Raw genomic sequence first — 23,467 nt, forward strand, 5'->3', positions numbered from 1 at the left:
TTAGATGATCTTCCACAATCGTAACAAATATACAAACCTGTTTTTGAGTGATTTTGAGTATGAACTTTAATTGAAATAGGCCATCTTGTCTTGTACAAGCAAATGTTACAGTAAAAATATTTTTCATTTTTATGATTCTTAAGGTGAAGCTTCAAGAAGTAACTACTCTTGAAAGATTCATCACAAAATTTGCATTTAAAATTTTGAGACGATTGGGATTCATGATGCCTTATTTTGTGGACCGCAACATGACCGACTTGGTTAAATCCAGCGTTACAAATATCACAGTGGTACATTTTCTTCTTTTTATGAATATTTTCATGTTTGAGCAAGTGTTTTAACTTCAAAAATGTTTTTTTACAGACATCACATTCAAATGGGACTTCTCCGGTATGGATGCACTTGTGATGACTCAAACCTCGTATGGAATGGAATTTTTTTGGCACTCGTCACACTTGTACGCGCTACTACCCACATGAATCTTCATATGACGAATCAAGCAATATTTTTGAGATAATTTCATCTTACAATAATCACACTCATAAGATTTTTTGTTGTAATGAAGACGAATGTGTTTTGACAAGTAAAATTTTTGAGAGAATGTCGATTGGCATTCATCGCACTTGAAAGGTTTTTCGTCAGTATGGATCCGCATGTGTCTCTTTAGATTCCAGGGTCCCCTGAATTTCGATTTACAAATTTCACACTCTTCAGTTCTGTTGGTATGAGTTGCTTTATGCTGAGTAAGACTGATTGATCGAGTAAATTTTGCCTGGCAAATGTCACACTGAAAGGGTTTCTCGCCTGTATGTGTGAGCTTGTGTTTCTTCATGTTACAAGCCGCAGTAAACTTCACATGGCAAATATCGCACTCATATCTTTTATCACCGGTGTGGATGCGCATATGAACATTTAGTAGTGACGGCCAGATGAATTTCTTCTTACAAACGCTGCATTCATGTGTCTGTTTCTCCTTATGAGTACGCATGTGTTGTTTTAGTTTCAAAAGACTGCTGAGTTTCATTTGGCAAACACTGCACACATGATATGGCTTTTTACCATCGTTACAACGCTTTTTGTGCTGTTCCAAAAACTCAGCCCACTCAAACTTTGTTGAGCAAATTTCACATGTAAATGTTTTGGTGCTTTTATGAATCCGCATGTGCCGTTTTAAAAGATGAAACTTATGGAAATTCGCATGGCATACAGAACAATTAAATAATTTATCTCCAACGTCGTGAATTCCCATGTGAATTTCTAATTGATTTAAACTGTTGAATTTTCTTTTACAAATTTTACATGGATGGGATTTTTCTGTTGCCTGGGATTGAGTTCCAGATTCAGGATGAGAAGAAATAGAAGCATCGGGTGTCACCTGGTCTTTTATCTGTGAAAAGAGAAGTATTAATCAAATAAATATATTATATTAACTGTCTTAAATTATTAATAAAAATAATTCGTTCATCTAGTTACGTTTGATGAAGATTCTAAAGATACTGAATTGTCTATTGAGTCTGTTGGCAATTCACAACTTGGAAAATCAGCGACAGAAGTCTGGCAAGTATCAATTACTTCATTTTCTTGATTTAACAAATCCTGGGTATTTGAAGCGACTACATTATTAAGATAAATAAAATTACCATTGATTTTTTCCAACTCATTGTCTACGTTTACCATCACAAAGTTACTGCGGTCTTCAAAGCTTACTGGAATTTGTTCTGGAATAGTGTTCACTGGGATAATGGGTGGCGCAACAAGACCATCTTCAGGTACCACCAAATAATAACAAGGAACCAGTGCATAATCGTTGATCGGAATAGTCGGCATAAGATTTACATTTGGATAAGAAAACTCGGGAACAATAGGTATAATATTTTGTTCATTTTGGTCTATGGATATCAAATTTTGGACCGGTTGATTTTGATATGAGTTTAGATAAGCGTCATTCTGTGAACCCAAAAGTTCATATGATGTTGAGATATAATTAATATTTTCTGTTAATGTTGGTTCGGTATTTGATGGTGGTAGGAACTGAGTATCTGTTGCACTGTTTACATGTTCCGTGTAATCGTAGTTCATATTGATTCCATTATTATTGAAATTGGATATTTTAATTACGTTTTCTATTCCATCACAAGGATATTTCATCATATCATCAATTAATGTGAACATTTTGATTCTGCAAAAAAATATATAATTTTGTATTAAAACATATTCAACAATTAAAAATAAAAAATTTTTTTCAATTAAATTAATGTAAATATTATCAATAAATTATTTTTATAAATGCACACTAATTCATTAAAAATATAAATTGAATTAAGAGTATTTTACACAATTAAATACTCACCTTGTAATTTTTTTTTATTTATTGATAAAATCCTGTTAAATTTTTGTATCTTAAAGAGAATTTGTTACCAAATTAAATCCCAATCTCAGATTTTATTGATTTTTTCATAATTTCCATCTGTGCTTGAACTGAAGTGAGTACACAATACAGGAATATGTTTTATAGACACTGTAAACCATGGATACTGAGTACTGAAAGACTGGACCAGTAGTCAGCTGCCTAGTTTTTTACATGGGGTGCGCAGACATGCAATCAAAGACATCCCCTTCTCGCCATCCCCAACTACTCAATAATGTGCGTATGTATATGTATAAACTCGTGCATGAAATGAATAAAAACCAGTTAGTTTAAATTGGAGTACATCAATATCAATCGTATCATCAAAAGGAAAAAATTATGACATTTATGTATGATTGTATCCGTACAGAAAATATGTTTTGTGAAGTATTGTCAAAAAGATTCCCATAGTAATAAATAAATTTATTATTTGTTTATTAATTAATTAAAAAGAAAATACAAAATATTAATAAAACAAATAAAAAGAAAGGATAGTATTTTAAAGTCATTCACTATAAATCTTACTATCTTATTTTGATCATGAAAAAATATCATCGACTTGTAATATTTAATTCAATAGTCAAGATGAAGTTCATAAGTATGTAAAAAAATAACTAAAAGTTATAAATTAAATTCAAAAAAACAAAAAAGAAAAACTGTTTACGTTAATAAATTAAATAACGTAAATTTTAATTATTAATCTCGTAATGAAAATTTGACCTATGTTGTACCAGCAACTTCTTGAGTGGAAAAGACTTGCTACAATCATTACAAATAAATAATCTATTAAATTTATGCTCATCCATATGTTTTTTAAATTGTTTTACGGACAACGTCATGTAAATACATCGATTGCATTTATGAAATTTTTTATTCTTATGCTCATGAGTCATCAGATGCAACTTTTTATTATATTTATTTGTAAATTGATCGTCGCAAAATTTACACTTAGCTGTTTGATTAAACGGAAATACTGTATGATTATCGAGTTTATGCTTACTAAAACTTTCTTGTTTTGAAAATAGCGATCTACAAATATCACATTTATACTTTTTACTTTTGTGAATTTCAATGTGAGATAGAAGATCACTATTACATGCAGTAGAGTACGTACATTGAGAGCAACGATAAGTTTCTTTGGCAAAGTGATGATTTATATGAACATTCAATGCTCTTAAATTAGTACTACTGTAACTACATTCCGTACAGATGTATGGAGTTTTATCATTATGAAAGCGACGTAAATGATTATTAAGACAACGTAAAGTACCAGTCTTAAAATTACAAATAGTACATTTATAGTACTTATTCTTGGTACGTTCCATTTTGGAGAGTCTTTCTAGATCCCGAGAAGTTGCTTCAGCAAAAGTATATGGAGGATGTGAGGACATAAAGGACGTCTTTTTTGTATGAATTCTCTTTATATGATATTTAATATGTTTACTGAGTAACTCTAAAAAAATTTTTTTTAATTAAATACAAAATATTATTACCAGACATCCAATAATTATGAAATTATCCATCAGTAGTTTTTATTGTAAAATTATTTTATAAAAATTAATTTATTATATAAGTTTATTTTTTCAAGAATTTTTATAACAAACAAATTATGTCATTAAACATGAGAAAAAAAATTGACTTGTAGAAGTTTAAAAAAAACTAAAAATGCAATTTTTTTAAAATAACTTTTCGGAACAAGTTTGTTTGTTAAATAAAATTAAAAATGGTCAAGTAACTACTAACTTTAATTTCATTATTATTTAATAAGTCATGCACTGATAGAAGGATTTATTAACTATTAATAATTGATTTATTAACTTATTGGAAGACAATTATTTAATTTATTAAATTTTAGTAAATATTTTTAATATTCAATAAATATTTATTTGGGAGGAAAGTACATTCAATAATCGTTAACAAGTTTTATTAATAGTTAACAAATATTTATTAACAGTTAATAAATATTTTGTTGAGTGAATTTGTTTCGCTTGCAATTTCATTTGTGTAAAATGATATGAAGATTACTTATAAACAAAAATCATCTTTTTAAATTATTTGCATTAATTTTATTGCATTATAATAACATTTATTGTAAAATACCAAATTCTATCACAGCTCATAATTATCTTTTACATTTTTAAATATTAAAAATGTTAATTAATTTAATGAATTGAATTATTATCATGTATTTTAGCTATAGGGTTATAAAAGGGCAGTACTCTTTACTCCAAATTATTCAACTCTGCGACATACTGTACTCAACTCAAAAAATTAAATAAGTTTAAAAAAAAAAAAAAAAAACTTTTCTCAATTCTTTCAGTACTTGATGCTAATTTTACTCAGTATTACTTAACTGTATTCAATGATATCTCGACTCAATAGTATATTAGAAGTGTTGACGCGCTTTTAAAAATCTCCATTCAATTTGTTTTTGTTCAATAATATTTTATTCGACAACAATAAAACTGTATTCAAAATTACTCAGCTCTGTGCAATCTGTACTCCAATAAATAATTTAATAAATTAAAAAAAGAAATGTTACTATACATAGATATATAAATCATATATAATTGAGTAAAGTTGACATTGAATAAAGTTTGTAAAACAGTAGAATTTATTTTTTAAGAATAAAATTATTGAGTAAAGTTTTTTTTTAATTTATTTAAAGTAAACATATTATTAAATAAAAAAAATTTGAATGAGATTTTTAAAAGCGCGTCAACACTTCTAATATATTATTGCGTCGAAATATCATTGAATACAGTTAGTACTAAGTAAACTTAGTGTTAAATAAAGTTAGTATCGAATAGTGAATGAATCTAGTAAAGTTGTCTTTTTTTTAAGTTATTCGATTATTTCGATTGAGTACAGTATGTCGCAGAGTTGAGTAATCTGGAGTAAAGATGTGTTACTGCCATAAAAAGTGTCAAAAGGAAATTGACACTTTTTCGCTTTTTGTTCCAAAATATTTGTTAATAGTTAACAAATATTCATTAACCATTAATAAATATTTATTAACAGTTAATAAATATTTGTTAACTGTTAATAAACATTTATTAAATCCTATGATGTTAAAAAATCATTTATTAACAGTTAATAAAGCTTATTGAATACAAACAAATTCTTCTATCAGTGTGTAGTAAAAATTTTAAAGTTACCGTTCGAATAGAATGTTTTCTTACAAGTTTTGCATTCAAATTCAAAAACTTCTTGATCATCATTAGTGTGGGACATTTCTACAACAACGTTTTTACTTATTACGTTATTTACAGTAGTATTGTCAACTTGTAACTGCTTTTTATGAAAATTTTCTGAATGAATATTGTTATAAGGCAGCGAAACTTTTGTAAGCTGAACAACAGGAAGATATTTATTTAGAATATTCAGTTCATGCCTAGTTGCTTGACTTTTTTTCTCCAATTTTTTTCCACTACTTTTATCATCAACCAGTGAAAATAAATGTTCTGATTGATTGTCTGTATATTGTTCTTCCCATTCACTTAATGATTCCACTTTTAATATCTGTATATGATTCCTGTCGCTGAAATCATTACTCTGATTATCCTCAGAGACAAAAATGTTTTCATAACTCGGTTCAGGGACATAATTATCCGAAGTGCTGGGACAGGAACTTTGATGATCAAAATTTAGATTTCTTACAGCCAAAACATTTGACAATTCTTGCATCAAGCGATTGTGATAATCATCATCACTCACGAACTCATCATCATTATTAGTCTTAAGTTTATATGATTCTTTGTTGATGCTTTTGGAGCGATTAAAAATAATCGGCATTCTTGTAGTTATATTGGCGTTAGAATTTTTATCAGCTATGAAAATTAATAATGACGATTAAAAACTTGTTGAATTTAAAAAATTTTTAAAACAAACAATGTAATTGTTACCTGACGATGTGTTACTTAAAACTTCTACTTCGGAATCTTCATCACTGACAAGTATGACTTCTCCGGAATACATTTTCTCTTGATAGAAAATCTTGACTATTAGATTAAAAATTGGATTTATGGACCTGTGTCAAAAAAAAAAAAAAAAAAAAAAAAATTATCACTGAAATTTATTTATAAATATATTTATTAATGAATATAAAGGCACGTTTTTCACAAAATTATAGCCTAGTTACCTTAAAATATTTTATATCATCTGTTCAACAGATGATTTATTTTATTTGCCGTTAATCATTTTTTATTCGATTACATTCATTCGTTTTTATACAACTATCAATAATATAATATTAAAAATTTTTAATTAAAATTAGAGTCTTATTAATTATTAGTTAATATTGCTCTTAGCTACTAAGTATCTTTAACAAGTTTAATAAAACAATGGAGCAAGATGTCTGTTTATTTTGTACCGGAAACGTTCTCGGTATTTTTTAGAGCGCGATTTTTAAATTTGCACTTAGATAAGTTAAAGTACCCAGTACTTGAACACTTATAAAAATGGGACCAGTGCTTAAACACACTTTTCGCACACCTTTGTGCATGTCATAAATTATTCAATGATACAGTAATTGATTTCTGTAAGTTTTTTCAATTTTAAATTAAAAAAATTCTATTTTTGTTAACTTAAAAATTGAGATGTCAAGAATAGCCGATAGATGCTATTTTTTTAATGAAAAAGGGAAAAAGGTACAAAACCTTTATTGTCACGGCGGTTAGAGTCTGTAACCAGTTACCGGAGGAGATTGTCACGATTATTGATTACATTGAATTTCGATCTAAATGCTATGAGTTTTTTGTGGATAAAGATAATTACTGTAATTACTGTAGTTACTATATTTTAAAATTTATATTTTTTCTATTCTTTGTTTTATTAGCTAAAGTCATTAGATCGTAACTTAGATAGACTTTACTGGGAGACAACGTTACTTTTCTTGCTTTTCTATACTGTCTTTTATTATCATTTCCATTACTGTTTAATTACTATTATTATTACCAAGTATTCATTTATATGTAAGGCCCTTAGGGAGGTAAGGCTTCAGGGTCTACAAATTTTGATAAATAAACACATAAAATAAATAAACCGTAGACCCAACAATTAGTAAAAAAAAAATGGTATGTCATTTTAAGTAAAAAAAAAAAAAAACGCCATTCGGCTACACCCAAATTGGAAGGTAGATTTCACAGAATGAATTATTATATTATCTCATTAACTTTCGTCTGACATTAAATGAAATTTATTTTAATTCTCATTAGGATCTGTTGAGCATTCTCGATAAAATAACATTTATAATTTGTTTGTACAACACATTGCCTGAAAATGTTTCAATTGTACTCTTAACTCCGATAAAATAACTAAAATCGGTCAACATGTCAATGTTATATACGTTAAATTAAAGGTAATTTCATTAGCTTTTACATGAATTTATAAAAAAATTAGCCATCTTTTTTTAATCAAAAGTTATACATCAATGAAGTCACCGAAAACGTGATTTTTACTATTTTGATAATTTTGAAGAGCTACCATTTTTAAACTTATAAACTTTTAGGCATTTCGATAAAATCTACCTTAAAATTGTACCACCCAATGAAATAGTCTTTTCTAAATAATACATATTTTTTGCAAAGACATGAACGACAATTTTTATATTAAATTTTATCGTCTAACTATAACTCCAAATTTTCAAAGCGGTACCCAGAACTTGAACAAGCTGGGGCCGTATAATTTTAACAGCACTCTCACCCCTAATAGGTTTATAGACTAGTGATCAGCATTGTAATTTGTATTAATTACTGCCACTTGAATAAGTTTTATAGCTTAAAATTAGTGTAGTTAAAAATTATTGAACGTTTTGAATTGAGTTTTTTTTATTTATAATTGAAAATTTGCTTTATCATTCATAAAAAATTTAATTAAAAAATTAAATACAAATATCTCTCATTTTTAAATGAACATATTAAATATTCACAGTATTATTTTTGACATTAATCAATAACATGTTATAATTTTTTTGATATTTCAATAAAACGTTGAAAATTTTTGTTGTGTCTATTGCCATATATTATATTAGTTCAACTACTGCTCCCGGAGTGTTCAACTACTACTCCTTTCATAGTCTATCTTAAAAACGTTGTCAAAATATAAATATCCAATTATCTTTGCTATTTTTCGTTTCAATCAATTCAAAATTATTTATATTTTCATGAAAATCACTAATTTGAACTAATAATAATAATTACATCTTTATATATTAAAAGTAGGGTCAAATACGTTTTACTTTGAAACCTGTTCAACTACTGGGTACTTTACCTTAACAAATAATTCAATATAGTTCAATATTACATATATATTATTCAATATAAATGTAACTATTTGTCAAGTTAAGAATAAAAAACTAAAAAATTTTTTGTAAATTTTTTGATTACATTTATTAGTTTCACAATTGACGATTAATTTTTTGTAAAAATTATAATATAAGTAATAAAATAACATAATAGTAATTTTTTGAATATAGAACACATGAACGTTTAAAAGGAAACATCAATAAAAGAATAGTTTTTTTAGTAATAAAGCTCGGATAAATATTCATACAACATTGTTGACAAAAACTTTTCACAATGTTATTGCAAATCAATAAATTCCATAAAATGTAAAAAGAAATTATTTCTAAAGCTCGTCATAAATTTTTAAACATCATTAACGATCATCTGACATTTAAATATCAGTCAACTAACATGACTATGTCGAAAAATTATTTTGTGTTAGAAGATATACAGTAATGGTTTATTATTAATACACTTTTAATAATCTTGTTTGTTAAATAAACTTATGCATATATTTGATCGAACAACCAAAACTAAAGATAGTTATGGCTTTACCCGAAAAACAAACAAATTTCAATTTTTTGTAATGTCAGATAGATATTTGACGCTTATACTTGAATCTAACAATCCAATAAAAATTTTATTTCATAACACTTCATTAGTACTTGGTTAAATAAAATAAATTTTTTCTGAAAATACGTTATGAAGAAAGAAAATCGTAAATTAAGAGCAGCTTAGCACGACAATTTTGAAGATAATTAAAAAGCTTGGTTCTTAAGAATTATTAATTGTGTAATGAAAATCTATTCGATGTTCTCTACATAACTTTTTGCTCCGGAATGATTTATTACAATCATTACAAGTAAATAATTTTTTTTTTTATGATCACTCATGTGTATTCGATACTTTTTTTTACTAGAAGTGATGTAAAGACATATGCCACATTTTTTTAAGTTTTTATTAGCATGAGTTTTAAGATGCAACTTCATGTTATAGTTATTAGTAAAAGTTTCGTTACAAAATGAACATTTTGCTTCTTTATTTGAAGCAAATAATGAATGATAATTTCGGATGTGCTGATCCTTATTAATAAATTTATTACCACAAGCATCACACTTAAAACTTTGTAAACTTCTAGTTTCGTGTTGACTTGAATGAACTTTCAATTCATTTAGATACGGTGTTGAAAATGTGCAATCCGTACACAGGTACATTTTTTCGATAGGATTAATTTCATTATCAGTTTTTAATTCTTTCAAATTAACACTCGAGGAATTTCTTTTAAATGTGTATGGGAGCGAGAACGGTTATTATTGAGATGATCTAGCGAAACAGTTTTATCATTCTTGGAATGTCTATTTCTTATATGACTTTTTAGATCTTGAGAATATGCTCCCGCAAATTTACACGGAAAGTGTGGACACACGAAAGGCCGCTCTTTTGTATGAACTCTCCGGAAATGGATTTTAAGATTTTGTAGTGTCTTAGATCCATAATTACATAGACGACATCGATACGGACGTTTCTTGACATGTGTCCATCGATGAGTTTGCAATGACAAAAATATGTCAGTGGCATAATGACAATCATCACACTTGTAAACTTTATTGCCAGGGTGACAATATTTAATATGTTTTTGGAATAAATCTGAAACGTGAATTAATAATTTGAGTACAAGATGCTACTACATAATATCGCATGCCAAATGCAAAAAGGGTGTATAATTTTTTTTTGGTGCCAATCGTTTTGTAAACATATTCTAAGCCTAAAAATGAAAAAAAAATTCCAAAGCCAAAAGGGTGTATAATTTTTAACTTTCCGCTAAGAAAATAAACAATTTTCTAAAATTTGAGAAATTATTGGTTTTACTCCGTTTAAAAAAAAAAAAAAGAGTTTTCATTAGATCTATTCAGTTATATTCAGCTCAAAAATATTTTTTAACGATTAGTTGATAATTTCTCACTTATAGTAAGGTATTTTTCATTCTATACATATATATTATGGATTTTAATTACAATTTGACGCAACGGAATCGGTGGATTAAATTTTTAGGCGAGAATAGAGCATACCTACGCTCGCGCTTATGGCATACAATTAAACAAAAATATATCTTTTATTGAAGCTATAGCGGGCAAGAAATTATTATAATTATTCGAAGTTAAAAAATACAAGAAAAAACTAATATCAAAATATGGACAGTTTATTGGGATTTAATCCTGCATCTTCTCTATCTGTATCTTCTACATTTTCGTCTTAAAAAAGAGAAATTTATAAAAACATGAACATTTTAGTACGCGAAAAAACTTCTAATTCATATACTTTTTTAATCATTGGACTGTCCAAGATGATGAAAATTTAAAGTTAGTACCATCGAAAATATTGACTTTTTCAAAATTTTTTTTTATACAAACCTTCTGCAGACAATTTTGAAGACTGTTTTTTGAAATTTTGAAAAATTCTGATTTTTTTATACTCCCTTTCGGCTTTAGATCAACAATTCCCTAAAGCCAAAAGGGCGTATATCTTACGATACGTCCTTATGGCGTTAGTGCGTCAAAAAATTTTTTTTTCAGGTCTTTACGTTTCGAGCGATTCTAAAAAGAATGGCAAAAAAATTTTTTTCATACGCCCTTTTGGCATGGAACCCTATTTAACTGATGTAATACGCCCTTTTGACATTTGGCACGTGATATAACCGACTATTTTGAAGTTTGTAATTAAAAATTTAAAACCCACCTCTTGAATTGAATGTTTTAATACACGTATTACAGATCAATAATCCTTGATTAACATCATTTACTGAATTCAATTCTGAGCCAACTTCCTGTTTTACATCCACCATATTTTGATGAATTAATGGTTTTAAATCAGGGCCATTAATATTAGCATCACTTTGCATCTGGTCTTTAATAAAATTCTTTAAATTGATACTGTTGTTCGATAAATAAATCTTAGTTAACTGGACTACAGGAAGATATTTGTTTAAAACTTTAAGTTCTAGTTTGTTCATCGGAGTTTTCATCCACGGATCATTTATACTTTGTAATAAACTTTCTGAATTATTATAATTAAATCCTAACAATTCATGCTGATGATCGTCAGCTACAACATTTTTAAAATCTCCCTCAAATACTTTTTGATCTTGATAATCAGCGGGTGGAACAAATTCTTCTTCCATACTGGTATCCATCCATTGGTTTATTCGATGGTTTAATGACTCTACACTCACTATCTGTATATGCTTTTCTTCACCCATATTATTATTCCGAGTACTCTCGTCAACATTTTCTTCAATTATCTCAGGAACTATCAAAGAATCTTGACTAAGTGAATTGGATTTATATGAATCCAAAAGATCTGACAGCTCTTGCATCAAAAAATTATAATTTTCATCCTCGTTATTACCAAACCTATCATCAACAAGCTCATTTAATTCATTATTGACATTCTTAAAGCTATTATTAATTACTGTGGTTATAATGCTTGTGTTTGTTTCACTAAAGCTGCATTTTGTGTTAGATGCTGAAAATAAAGAAGACTTTAGAAAAACTTGTCCGTAATTGTAAATAAATAATTAGGACGTTAAATTTAGCTGTCACTTTTAATTTTTTGTAATTGTTTTAATTTTTTTAACAAACAAATTATAGCCAAAAAAATTTTTTTAAAAATGGACTTGTAAAAATTTTAGCAAATTAAAAATGCAATTTTTTTTAAATAATTTTTTTGTTAAAGAAAATTAAAAAAATGCCAAGTGACAGCTAACTTTAATATCATAAATAATTTGTACCTAATGTGTTTTGAATAATTTCTACTGCAGACTCATCGTCATCATCACTAATCACGATGATTTCACCGGGATACATTTTTTAAAATTTGTAATTATTTTTACTACAACATTATTTAGAAAAAATTCTTGAGACCATGAATGCTATAAAAATGAATTAACAAATCCAATTTTTTATTTAAAAAAAAAAAAAAATGTGAATAAATACTTTTTTCCTATAACATAACCTATTTACCTGAAGTGTATTTTATCTACTTCAACAGAGTTATTCGTTTATTTAATTACAATAAATAATTTATAATTCAATAAAATTAAATCTTTATCGAGTGGAATATTCCACAGTAATATAAATCTGTGACATCGGTCACTTGGTACTGTAATAGCTTGATCTTATGAGTGCTTACTAAACGAAACTAAACAAGCCTTACTTTTTTGTCGGGCATTGGTCCGACATCTTTAATAGCGCGAATTTTAAATTTTAAATGCATAATAATAAAGACAAGTTATTATTTAAAAAATAAATAAATAATATGACATTAAAGTTAGCTGTCACTTGACAATCTTTTAGTTTTCTTTAATAAAAAAATTTGTTCTAAAAAATTATTTTAAAAAAATTGCATTTTTAATTTATTAAAATTTCTACAAGTCCATTTTTTTAATAATTTCTTTTTGCTATAATTTGTTTGTTAAAAAAAATTAAAACAACTGTGAAATGACAGCTAAATTTAATGTCATATAAATAATAGTGAAATAGTACAAAAGAGTTTTATTGTTTCAACAATTGTTATTTATAATCATCAAATATGATTTTTTTTTTCAATAATAAGCACATGAAATAATTATTTTAATAAATTTAAATAAATCGAATTATAATTAAACAATTATTTTGAAAACCAGTTAATATCAGTTAGTAGTAATTATTAAACTAGTTTCAGTAATAATAATTCAATTTGATGTAATATTTAAGGAAATCGCATTGGTTTGTTAATACATAGCGTTTTAACATAGCCCAGTACTTTAGAGCGTTGATTTTTTCTCACGCGTATATTTTCATGAGTAACATCTCGAGTAAGGAAGCGAATATTTTTATTGATAGAAGAATTTAATAAATTTGGATCTTCTGTCGACTCTCTTTTTTTCTTCATATGGCATTGTTTGTCATTATTTACACACGAAATTCGAGACAAAATTACACTGCATTTTTTATCAACTAAAACAATAAAAATCAAACAATAAATTTTCCAGTTGATAAATATTTTTAGCTTAATAATTAATAAATTAAATATTATATACTATTTTCTTTATGTTGATTTGATGGAGACACGTCGTAATTTTTATGTTCAGCATTAATGACACAAATATCATCATCGTCATCATCATTATTGGTAATATTGTTATTATTATTAGTATCATTATTACTATTGTTGTCCTTAGTGTTATCTTCATTTTTAGCGTTACTAACTGTAGGAAAATTAAATTCAGGCTCCTGTAAAAAGAATTATGTTGTCAAAATTATAGCATAACTGATTTATTTTTATTACTTTTATGAAAGCTCTGTCATTTATTTCTTCAGGCCCATGAAATGATTCCATATGACGAATCAACGTATAATTCAGTTTGAATTTCAACTGACAGTGGCTACACTCAAATTCCTTTCCAGACTCGTCTTTGGAAGTACTCACTTCAGACTTTGCTTCATCTTTCAAATCAATTGAGTTGAAATTTATTTGTTTCATAATAGACTCGGTCAAGTCTTGTAAATTCTTCATCGCTAATTGACTATTCTGCATAGCAATGAGATTACTTTGCATTGCTAAACGATTGACTTGTAAAGTTTCATGACTTATATTAATATACTTATTGAATAATGCCGTATTCAAATTTTCTGAATTAAATTTAGAACAAGAATTCAAACCTTTTGAAAGGTTTTGTTTGGTATCTGTAAAGAAAAAAAAAGATCAACAAAAAATTATGTACATTGTTTTTGTAAGTAATTTACTGTAGAAATTTTTTTCAATTTTAATGTTAATCAATTATGAAAATTTAATCTATACTACTATGAGAATTAGAAAAATTTTGTGTCCAGGATAGTCAAAGGATAAAATCGGTTTTTTTTTTTTTTTTTTTTTAAATGAAATTTAGTGTCATTGCAAAGGTTTTGATTTGAATTTGTGCTATTTTCAAAGTTTCATATCATTCTCACTGGTAGTCAATTATTATGATAAATATTTAGACTGCATTCGAAAATAATCTATGTTTAAATATATAATTAAGAAATTACCTTATATCTTGTGAACTATTGACATTTTTAAAGATATAAGCTCACCTCGCCATTGCACTCATCGAGACCTTTCATTTGAGTATCCACATTAATTTTTCATATATTTTATATATTTATATATATTATATATATGTATATATGAAAAATATACCAAAAAATGCATGTGGGTACTCAAATGAAAGCTCTTGATGAGTATAATATAAAGATGAGCTTAGATTTTTAAAAATATCAATATTTAAGAAATTAAAGTACAATTTAACAAAAGTCATTATTTAATAAAGCAAAATTTTAATTATTTATAGTTCACAAGTAAAATTTACAAAAAAATCATGTAATTTTAAAAGAAGAGATTATGTCAAATTTACCGACCAATTTTGTAAAATTTACAATAATATTCTGTTGTTGTTGCTGAGGAACTCCTTGAATAAAAATTTAATTTAATTATCAATAAAAAAATGTAAATAATGATCCAATTATAATAAATTTCAAATTTTTTATTTTAAGTGAATGAATACTTTTTTTATTGATTATAAAAAAATAATTTGTCTAGAAGTACGTTGTAAAAAATCAGAAAAGTTGAAATTTATTAAGAAATTTTAAAAATTTATAAATTAATTTATAATGATGCTGACCCGAGTAGCACTTTTTGATTTAATTCATTACGATAATGTTTCATCCGAAAAAAAGTTTTTAAATAATGAATGGTGAAAATTACCTTCAACATACTCGATATCATTATCGTCACCACTAATTATAATTTCTTCATCTGAACTCATTTTGTAAATTTTTTTTAATCAATTACTGCAAGTAACTTGAATCAAAGCATTTTATATTGTAAAAAAATATACTTAATATTGACCTGTTTCTTTTCCTATTTAATATAAACAATAATTAGTTATTATTTATTAATTAATAGATAGGTAATTGAATAACTTTTCGTTGATTTTTATAAATTATCGTCCTCACCTGTTATTATTTAATAATAATACTTACATACAAGATATTGTTTACATTTCTAGAGCTTCTTTCCCAGTTCCGAACAAAGTTTTCAACATGGCTGACTCGCTGACGCCTTGTAGTATGGCGCCAAAATTCAAATGAATAAAGAACTCAACGTAAAATAGTTTTAATTATTTATTAATACGAAAATACAAGAAAACGCTGATACAAAAATTTGAATACGATAACATAGAAGCCGACAATTAAACAATAACTTTTACAATATTAGTTAACAAAATTTTTTTTGTGAATATGACGGAAAAAATATAATAATAAGGGTTGATTTTTTCAATGTTCTTTTAAACAATTCAAGAAAAAAAAATCTTTCATATATTCCTGGTATTTTTTTTTCTTCAGAACGGAAATAAATAATTATTCTTTAAATTAGTAAACTATTCTAATTATAAAAACACACAAATCGTAAATTAAAAAAATTTAGATAGAAATGTAGATAAATATTACAAATGTTTAAGCATTATTTGTTGAAAAGAAAAAGCTAAAGATAATTGTAAATTTTTTGGTAGATCTATATTTTATTAACCAATTTGGTTTTTGTCCCTTAATTTTTCTATCACAGGTAATTATTAATAAGCGTGATATTTCGTAAAAAAGCATACAAACTAGTAAAGAAATAAAGTAAATATATAATTAAAAAAGAAAAAAAAGATCTAGAGAAAACACTAATCTCATCATGAAAACTTAGTCATAAATTAAACTCTCCTTTTTTTTTTTATTTTCGCTTTGGAGTAGATTTACAATGAGTAATTTTAGTATGACGGCAAAGACACTCAAAGTGTACGAAATTGTAAGAACACATGAGACATTTGTATGTTTTTTTTCGTAATAATGAAATATGATAAAAACCCCAATGCTCTTTCAGCAGCCCTTTTGTTGAAATGATTTTCCGCATTCGTTGCAAATAAACAATTCTTTGTTGGCATGTTTATTCATATGACTCTCCAGCGAGCTAGAATTTTTCTTTTGATAATTGCAAATACTGCATGCGTAAAAATCTCCAACTTTATGGCCATCGACATGTTTTTTCCAAGTAGCTTTATCTTCAAATATTTCTTTGCAGAATCTGCACATCAGATCATCAGTTTTCGGTGATAACACATGACATTTATACTTGTGTTTCAAAAGAGCTTGAGAAGTAGGGAATTTCGCTCGGCAAGTATAACATTTAAATGGCTTAGCTCCAGTGTGCGAACGTATATGATTTTAATACTTGCCAAATAAATACTCACAAAATTGCATCTAGGACACTTATAAAAACGCTCACCAGTACTTTTTTCGATACGCAAATTTACTGCCGATGAGTAATCGAATTCACGATCACATTCTTTGCAATTACAACTATTCTTAGAAAAATAATTTTTTTGTACTTCTGTAAAAAATCTCAAAATTATTTCATTGAAAATTTATTAGCTTCAAACATTGAAAAATAAAAAAAACTTACGAGATGATTTTGACTCCTTATTTTCTTTGAAACTTTTTTCAATCTGAGCCGGCGGCTTCCATAATTCATCTTTAGGTTTTTTCGCTACGACACGACTTTTTCTTAATTCTTTCAAGTCACAGACATTTTTAACGTTATTTGGCTCAAACAAATTTTCAAAATCAGTATCTTCATGCAAAGAATTTTCGCAATTAGTTTGATGTTTTTTAGCTACAAAAAAAGTTACCAAATTAATACAACAAGTTAAATAATTTTTAACGATAGTCAATAATATTTATACATACTATCTTCATCACTAACTTGCACAACTGCCGCTCCAGTACCATCATTTAAAACTACAACAAACAGCTCTTTGCCGCAATGGGAATCAGGATTTAAATTATTATCATTAACATTTTCTCTGTCTTTACTTTCTTCTGGCAATAAAGCTTCATCACTAGAATTAGTAAAAGTATTTGTTCGAATATTATTCGTACTAGCAATAGTAGATGAAACCAGGCTTTGAAAACTGCGATGACCTAAATTAAAATCTCCAGCATTTAATGTCCGAATGCTTCTTATTGTAGTGCGATTTAAAGCCATGCAATCCTTCAGCATGTTCATTTTCTGGGCTGCAATTTCCGAAGGACAATCAATCTCATTCTTCATTCCACTTATTGAAACTTTTTTTTCAATATTTGAATTGTCATCCAACTCTTGCGAAACTAAAATAAAATATAAACGTTAACCAAATAGAAATAAATTACTGAAGTAGTAGATACCAGAAAGAATTTTTCTTATTTGCAAAAATAAATCTACAGAAATTTTCCAAAATTTTTTGTTTTGTTAATATTACATCAGCTTTAAATAAAAATGTTAGGTATCTACTACTCAGATTGAAAAAAATATACAAATAAAAATTTTTTCATTCATCAATTAAGAATAAGCGATGTGATTTATGTTGTGTACAATTAATGTTATCTTTACCAAAATCTTGATCGTTTTGAGTTAAGTCACCAGTTATAAAATTTTCCATCTCCATTTGATGCGTCGTCATTTTTTTAGCCAACAATTTCCACTGTTGTCAGTATAAATAAAATTTTCTTAATATCCTGTAATTATTACTTTTGTTTGAACAATTGTTAACAATGCTTATTAAATAACATAACCTTTTTACTTACGCATTGATTGTTGCGTCATAACGGCTTAAGTATATTAATTGTGGCGTTTAATGACAGGCTTAAACCGGCATTTATTTTTCTTCGTATGGTTACATGTATAAATTTCTTTTTAGGTGTTTCTTCCGCAAAAAAATCTAGGGAAACAGTGGCGACCTCCGCGCGGCAATTTTTAATTCGATGGGTAAAAAAAAATTAATATATTATGTAACTAGGTCAAATATAAAAATTATGCTAATATATAGTAAGTCAATAACAATTATTTAAATCCTAAATATACTTTTATTTTACTTTTGTTACTATATTTCTAAGTTTTATTATTTGTATTTTAATGACAGTTACCGTGGATATTATATTTAAGTCAGCCATAGAACATTTTTTATGACATTAAATTTAGCTGTCACTTTACAATTGTTTTAATTTTTTTTAACAAATAAATTATAGCAAAAAAAAAATTATTAAAAAAAATGGACTTGTAGAAATTTTAATAAATTAAAAATGAAATTTTTTTGTTAAAAAATTAAAAAATTGTCAAGTGACAGCTAACTTTAATGTCATACATTTTTTTTTTTATGAAAATTGATTTAGAAGATATTTAATAATTTTTATAACTTTTTTTAACAAATAAATTATAGCAAAAAATGAGAAAAAAATTGACATGTAGAAATTAAAAAAAATTTTAATTGCAATTTTTTTAAATTAATTTAATTGTTAAATAAAATTCAAAATTTTTTAAGTAACAGCTAACTTTAATGTCATTTTTTTTTTTTTGATAAAATAAATTTTTTCAATATGTTTATCAAAATATATTTACGATGATATTTAAAAATTATTATTGCGATTAGAATTTCACTTAAAAATTTTAGATTGGCTTTAAGAAGGTAATAATGTTAAAAAAATGATAATTCAAGGAAAGTTTTATTTTTTTAAGGTATTTATTTATTTAAAGTGATACAAAAAGTATGAAATTATGCTACAGAGATATTATAAGTAAAAAAAAATTACTTAAAAAATAAAATCAATTGAAATACATGATTATTATTAATTACTTCAATTATATCTAAACTTATAATTATTGTGATGCAAGTGATGCAACTAAAAAATAGAATATTAGAATAAAATAATATTAATAAAAAGTAGAATAGAAAATAGAATAATTTGAAAAAAGAACATAAACGCTTGATTTTCATGATTTATTGATAAAAATATTATGGCGGTTAGTATTTATTATTACAAAAGGATATTGCAAGAATTAGACAGTAACGTTACTGATACTAGTTAACAATTCAGCGAATTCCCGTTCATTTCATTTGAACTTTATCAAGTATAGAATAAAACGCGTACTTGAACGGTGGCGAAATTTCGGGCTTTAGTGATCAATATCTTTAAAATATTTTATCATCAAATAATTATTTCTTATAAATAAACATCAAGTTAAACTTGATTCGAAAATAATATTAGTCTTAGTAATTTTCTTATTAATAATCAAATTAATAAATCAATCGTGTAGGATAATACTATTATCCAATTTCTTTTTTTATGGTAAAAACTTATGTTTTGTTGTTGGAAGAATTTTTCAATTCATGAGCCAACTGACGATGTTGAATAGAACTATAACTTGTCGACATTTGTTGGCATAGCGAGCAATGATAATTATCATCTTTTTGTAATTAGAAATAATGCTGCGACTTCCAGTGTTTTTCCAATGATGTTTTTCTTTTAAATGACATTTTACAATCATAACAAGAATACAATTGTTTTGTTGTATTATTTAAACTCTTTAATTGTATTTCTGATTCGTTTGTATTCGTGTCAGATGAATCTTTTTCTTCATGAGTACGCAAATGTTCCTTGAAAGTTCTCGAAGTTTTGGTTGAAAATAAGCAATGTGAACATTTGTAAAGTTTTTCTCCTAAATGCCTACGAGTATGCCGTATCAAATTGTATTTCGTTGTAGTGGCATACAAGCATTGAGTACATTTAAATGATTTTATAGTATTATGAGTTCTTAAATGAACCCGAAGACCTTGAGAAGTTATACTGCTGAAGGAACATGCTGAACATTTAAAGGGACGAATACCAGTGTGAGTAAAACTATGCCGCTTTAAATTATCTAAATAGGCACTTGCGTATAAACATTGACTGCATTTATAGGGACGAAAGTCAGTGTGAATACGAATGTGCCGCTGCAAACAAGATAGAAATTTACTGCGATATGGACATACTGAGCATTTAAAATTTTTCTCATCTGAATGAGTGAGAATATGAATTTTCAACGTACACTTAGTTTTACTAGAATAGTTGCAATGAGAACATTTATAAGGTCGATAAGAGCTATGTCGGGCCATATGACGGGATAAATTCCACATAGTCACAAAATCACACTCGGGGCATTTCTTGAAGTGTTTCTTTATTTTATTTTCGCTAATAACTTGCTTTTTGACTTGATTGTAATTTTTAAGAAACTCGGATATATAACCACGATCATTATGTTCATTAATCGTGTTACCACGATCATTATATTCATCAGTCGTGTTATCACAATCATTATGTTCATTAATTATGTTACCACAATCACTATGTTCATTAATGGTATTAGCAATCTGAGGCGGCTGATATTTCCTTGATGATTCTGTAAAATAAATGAATAATGAGGTTACACATATCTTGATTAATTTATTTGATGAGTTTACTGTTTTAATGAATAAATTAAATCTTAGTTGATTGGAATAACTTGAGAAAACTCTTAAAATTTACATATCGATACTGTCATCCTTATACGTCGTATCCCACATGTAGAAAATTTTACAGCAGAAGGTAAAAACTGTACATTTTTAACATTGATCAAATAAGTTTTTTGTAGATAAAGATAATTAATTACTGTAATTACTATATTTTTAAATTTATGTTTTTTCTATTCTTTGTTTTATTAGCTAAAGTCATTAGATCGTAACTTAGATAGACTTTGCTGGGAGACAACGTTACTTTTCTTGCTTTTCTATACTGTCTTTTATTATCATTTCCATTACTGTTTAATTATTATTATTATTACTATGTATTCATGTATGTGTAAGGCCCTTAGGGAGCTAAGGCTTCAGGGTCTAAAAATTTTGATAAATAAATAAATAAATTAAATTAAATGGAATTCGACGGATGAAAATATTTATTAAACTATTCAATCTTTGAATTTTTAATATGACTAGCATAATATTGTTGTGATTCTATTTTTTAAAAAAAGTCAATATGTCAAATTTTGTGGGATACGAAGTATTAGAATGGTAGTATCGATATACCTCATTTTAAGAATCATCTTATAAAAGTTTAAGTTCTTCTAATTGTATATGGATTAAAAAGTGAATTTGATTCAAGAGAAGAAATTTTTAACTGAAAAAATAAGTTCGTAAAATGCTTTTGTTTTAAACCAATCAATAAAATGATTTTCTTCATTCAAGATTTTTTTCTCTTGAATCAAATTCATTTTTTATCAAATCAAACTAATTTTAAGAAAGATTTCTATTGTAATTTTGGCATTCAACACCATACCAATATACTTCAGGTCTTTCAAGTTTGATAATTTAAAAACTTAGATTAAAATGAATTTTATTAAATGATTAAAATTAATTTACAGTAAAATTTATCTATTTTTCAACGAAACTCCCTGACTACTGTGCATCTACAGTTCCAACATTTTTTTAATAAATATAGCCATGTTAAATTTTACATTTTTCATATTTGTTTACATGATAAAAAATAAAAATCATTTGATACCTACCATCATTAGACATTGATGATTCACTTATTAGGTCAACTACATTTAATTCATTCTCGTATAAGCTTTTATTAAAATTTTCAGTTCGAAAACTGTTTCTTTCTTCGTCAGACTCACTTAAGCCTTCAACGTCAACCTCCAATTCCTCTGTTTGTAGTTCGTCATTCTCCCCGTAAGAAAAAGAAGTTATCTGAGGAACCTTTTCAAAAATATGTTTATCAGAAAATAATTTTTGTTTTTTTGAAAAAAATCTCGGTGAAGAAACTTCAACTTCAACTTGTTTTGTCTTGGCGGGACAATCGTTGCTCTCTAAAACTTGCTCACTGAAATTTTCACAATTGTCATTATTTTGACAATTGTCGGATGTAATTTTAAAATCATAATCCTGGAATTATATAGTAAAATTAATTTCAATATTAAACTAAAATAAAATTAATGAAAATGAAATTCTTACATGTGTTGATAACACTTTTATGTCATCTCTTTGGAATTCAGTTTCTAAATTGAAACAAATTGGAATAATATCTTCGTCATCCAAATTATATTCATTTAATTGATCTTGACTATTATTTTGATCGTTAATTTCAACCTGGTCAATGTTTTTCGCTGAACTTTCTTGTAACTTTAATTTTGTGACAGGCGAATGCGAAAAAGTAGGGTTATTTATTGTAGAAATTTGAAGTTTCCTTAGTAGAACAATAGGGAGATATCTTTTCCGGATATTTGATAAAATATTTGCGTTAAAATTCACCATTTCTGAACAATTTGGATAAAAATGTGATTCAAAATCTTTAAAATCAAAAATTTCTGAATCCATGCCTCATCCACTGGATGCGCATAATACTGAAGTTAGCAGTCAGCTGTTAATTTAAAAAATTTTTCTAATAAATCAATTGCAATAAAAAAATGCTTCTAAAAATTTTCACTTGTAATTTTTATTAATTTTTACATGTGAAACTTTTTAATTTAATTTTTTTTATAATAATTTAATTGCTATAAATATCTAAAAAAATTTTTATATCTGTTAACTTCAGTGTCGTTGGCTGCGACACATACCAGAATCAAAATAAATGTGACACTGAAGTTAGCTGACAATTGTCAGTTTTAATAATTTTAATTACAATAAAAAAATGCATTTTTTTATTGTAATTAAAATGCTTTTAAAAATTTTCACTTATAGTTTTTATTAAATTTCACATGTGGAATTTTTTAATTAATTTTTGTTATTAATAATTTAATTGCTATAAAATTTCAAAAAAATTTTTAATGTCGGTCAACTTCAGTGTTATAAATAAATGTGTGTTATGGATGTGTTACCAAAGTTCTG

General features: G+C 26.4%; 5 protein-coding genes across 9 annotated transcripts; all 5 read right to left on the reverse strand.

Annotated features, from left to right (window-relative positions):
* Positions 1–287: 287 nt before the first annotated feature.
* LOC141531635 (uncharacterized) lies at positions 288–6,439 on the reverse strand. Of its 2 annotated transcripts, XM_074249550.1 has the most exons (5): positions 6,313–6,439; positions 5,590–6,237; positions 2,351–2,665; positions 1,474–2,179; positions 288–1,387 (listed from the first exon to the last, which is right to left on the reverse strand). In XM_074249550.1, the coding sequence occupies exons 4-5, from the start codon at positions 2,170–2,172 to the stop codon at positions 413–415; spliced, it is 1,674 nt and encodes a 557-aa protein (XP_074105651.1). In that variant the 5' UTR covers positions 2,173–2,179; positions 2,351–2,665; positions 5,590–6,237; positions 6,313–6,439; the 3' UTR covers positions 288–412. The 2 variants fall into 2 exon arrangements, with proteins under 2 accessions (XP_074105651.1, XP_074105652.1); XM_074249551.1 differs by lacking the exons at positions 288–1,387; positions 1,474–2,179; positions 2,351–2,665 and adding an exon at positions 2,826–3,860 and having other exon boundaries at positions 5,566–6,237; positions 6,313–6,433.
* Positions 6,440–8,770: 2,331 nt separating this feature from the next.
* Positions 8,771–12,873, reverse strand: LOC141531616 (uncharacterized). The gene is made up of 4 exons (XM_074249518.1): positions 12,711–12,873; positions 12,479–12,619; positions 11,428–12,213; positions 8,771–10,338 (listed from the first exon to the last, which is right to left on the reverse strand). Exons 2-4 carry the CDS (start codon positions 12,552–12,554, stop codon positions 9,947–9,949), a joined length of 1,254 nt encoding a protein of 417 aa, XP_074105619.1. The 5' UTR covers positions 12,555–12,619; positions 12,711–12,873; the 3' UTR covers positions 8,771–9,946.
* Positions 12,874–13,203: 330 nt separating this feature from the next.
* Positions 13,204–15,787, reverse strand: LOC141531792 (uncharacterized). 3 transcript variants are annotated; one of them, XM_074249801.1, is made up of 5 exons: positions 15,750–15,787; positions 15,472–15,627; positions 14,017–14,414; positions 13,769–13,961; positions 13,204–13,685 (listed from the first exon to the last, which is right to left on the reverse strand). In XM_074249801.1, exons 2-5 carry the CDS (start codon positions 15,530–15,532, stop codon positions 13,438–13,440), a joined length of 900 nt encoding a protein of 299 aa, XP_074105902.1. In that variant the 5' UTR covers positions 15,533–15,627; positions 15,750–15,787; the 3' UTR covers positions 13,204–13,437. The 3 variants fall into 3 exon arrangements, with proteins under 3 accessions (XP_074105902.1, XP_074105903.1, XP_074105901.1); XM_074249802.1 differs by having other exon boundaries at positions 14,158–14,414; positions 15,723–15,784; XM_074249800.1 differs by having other exon boundaries at positions 15,723–15,784.
* A 973-nt stretch (positions 15,788–16,760) lies between these two features.
* Positions 16,761–18,487, reverse strand: LOC141531726 (uncharacterized). Of its 2 annotated transcripts, none has more exons than XM_074249677.1 (5): positions 18,375–18,487; positions 18,181–18,305; positions 17,499–17,918; positions 17,215–17,424; positions 16,761–17,139 (listed from the first exon to the last, which is right to left on the reverse strand). In XM_074249677.1, the coding sequence occupies exons 2-5, from the start codon at positions 18,248–18,250 to the stop codon at positions 16,892–16,894; spliced, it is 948 nt and encodes a 315-aa protein (XP_074105778.1). In that variant the 5' UTR covers positions 18,251–18,305; positions 18,375–18,487; the 3' UTR covers positions 16,761–16,891. The 2 variants fall into 2 exon arrangements, with proteins under 2 accessions (XP_074105778.1, XP_074105777.1); XM_074249676.1 differs by having other exon boundaries at positions 16,761–17,142.
* An 833-nt stretch (positions 18,488–19,320) lies between these two features.
* On the reverse strand, positions 19,321–23,157 carry LOC141531699 (uncharacterized). Its single transcript, XM_074249635.1, has 3 exons — positions 22,595–23,157; positions 22,144–22,525; positions 19,321–21,003 (listed from the first exon to the last, which is right to left on the reverse strand). Exons 1-3 carry the CDS (start codon positions 22,955–22,957, stop codon positions 20,042–20,044), a joined length of 1,707 nt encoding a protein of 568 aa, XP_074105736.1. The 5' UTR covers positions 22,958–23,157; the 3' UTR covers positions 19,321–20,041.
* Between the last annotated feature and the right edge of the window lie 310 nt (positions 23,158–23,467).

This window comes from Cotesia typhae, unplaced genomic scaffold (genome assembly GCF_013202065.1).
Source record: "Cotesia typhae breed Kobodo isofemale line unplaced genomic scaffold, CoteBio_Ctyphae contig_50, whole genome shotgun sequence".
Lineage (NCBI taxonomy): Eukaryota > Metazoa > Arthropoda > Insecta > Hymenoptera > Braconidae > Cotesia > Cotesia typhae.

What these genes read in the sequence shown, in the direction of transcription:
- LOC141531635 (XM_074249550.1), bottom strand. Translation starts at nt 2,172, where the DNA reads ATGTTCACATTAATTGATGATATGATGAAATATCCTTGTGATGGAATA. An exon ending in CTTTAGAATCTTCATCAAAC is followed by an intron (nt 1,388 to 1,473) that starts GTAACTAGATGA and finishes CTCTTTTCACAG; the next exon opens with ATAAAAGACCAGGTGACACC.
- LOC141531792 (XM_074249801.1), bottom strand. Translation starts at nt 15,532, where the DNA reads ATGAGTTCAGATGAAGAAATTATAATTAGTGGTGACGATAATGATATC. An exon ending in TGATATCGAGTATGTTGAAG is followed by an intron (nt 14,415 to 15,471) that starts GTAATTTTCACC and finishes TTTTCTTTACAG; the next exon opens with ATACCAAACAAAACCTTTCA. An exon ending in AAATCAACATAAAGAAAATA is followed by an intron (nt 13,686 to 13,768) that starts GTATATAATATT and finishes TTATTGTTTTAG; the next exon opens with TTGATAAAAAATGCAGTGTA.
- LOC141531699 (XM_074249635.1), bottom strand. Translation starts at nt 22,957, where the DNA reads ATGGATTCAGAAATTTTTGATTTTAAAGATTTTGAATCACATTTTTAT. An exon ending in TAAAAGTGTTATCAACACAT is followed by an intron (nt 22,526 to 22,594) that starts GTAAGAATTTCA and finishes ATATAATTCCAG; the next exon opens with GATTATGATTTTAAAATTAC. An exon ending in ATCATCAATGTCTAATGATG is followed by an intron (nt 21,004 to 22,143) that starts GTAGGTATCAAA and finishes TTTATTTTACAG; the next exon opens with AATCATCAAGGAAATATCAG.
- LOC141531726 (XM_074249676.1), bottom strand. Translation starts at nt 18,250, where the DNA reads ATGACGACGCATCAAATGGAGATGGAAAATTTTATAACTGGTGACTTA. An exon ending in TCAAAACGATCAAGATTTTG is followed by an intron (nt 17,919 to 18,180) that starts GTAAAGATAACA and finishes ATTTTATTTTAG; the next exon opens with TTTCGCAAGAGTTGGATGAC. An exon ending in GCAAGTTAGTGATGAAGATA is followed by an intron (nt 17,425 to 17,498) that starts GTATGTATAAAT and finishes CTTTTTTTGTAG; the next exon opens with CTAAAAAACATCAAACTAAT.
- LOC141531616 (XM_074249518.1), bottom strand. Translation starts at nt 12,554, where the DNA reads ATGTATCCCGGTGAAATCATCGTGATTAGTGATGATGACGATGAGTCT. An exon ending in AATTATTCAAAACACATTAG is followed by an intron (nt 12,214 to 12,478) that starts GTACAAATTATT and finishes CTTTATTTTCAG; the next exon opens with CATCTAACACAAAATGCAGC. An exon ending in TAAAACATTCAATTCAAGAG is followed by an intron (nt 10,339 to 11,427) that starts GTGGGTTTTAAA and finishes TTCACGTTTCAG; the next exon opens with ATTTATTCCAAAAACATATT.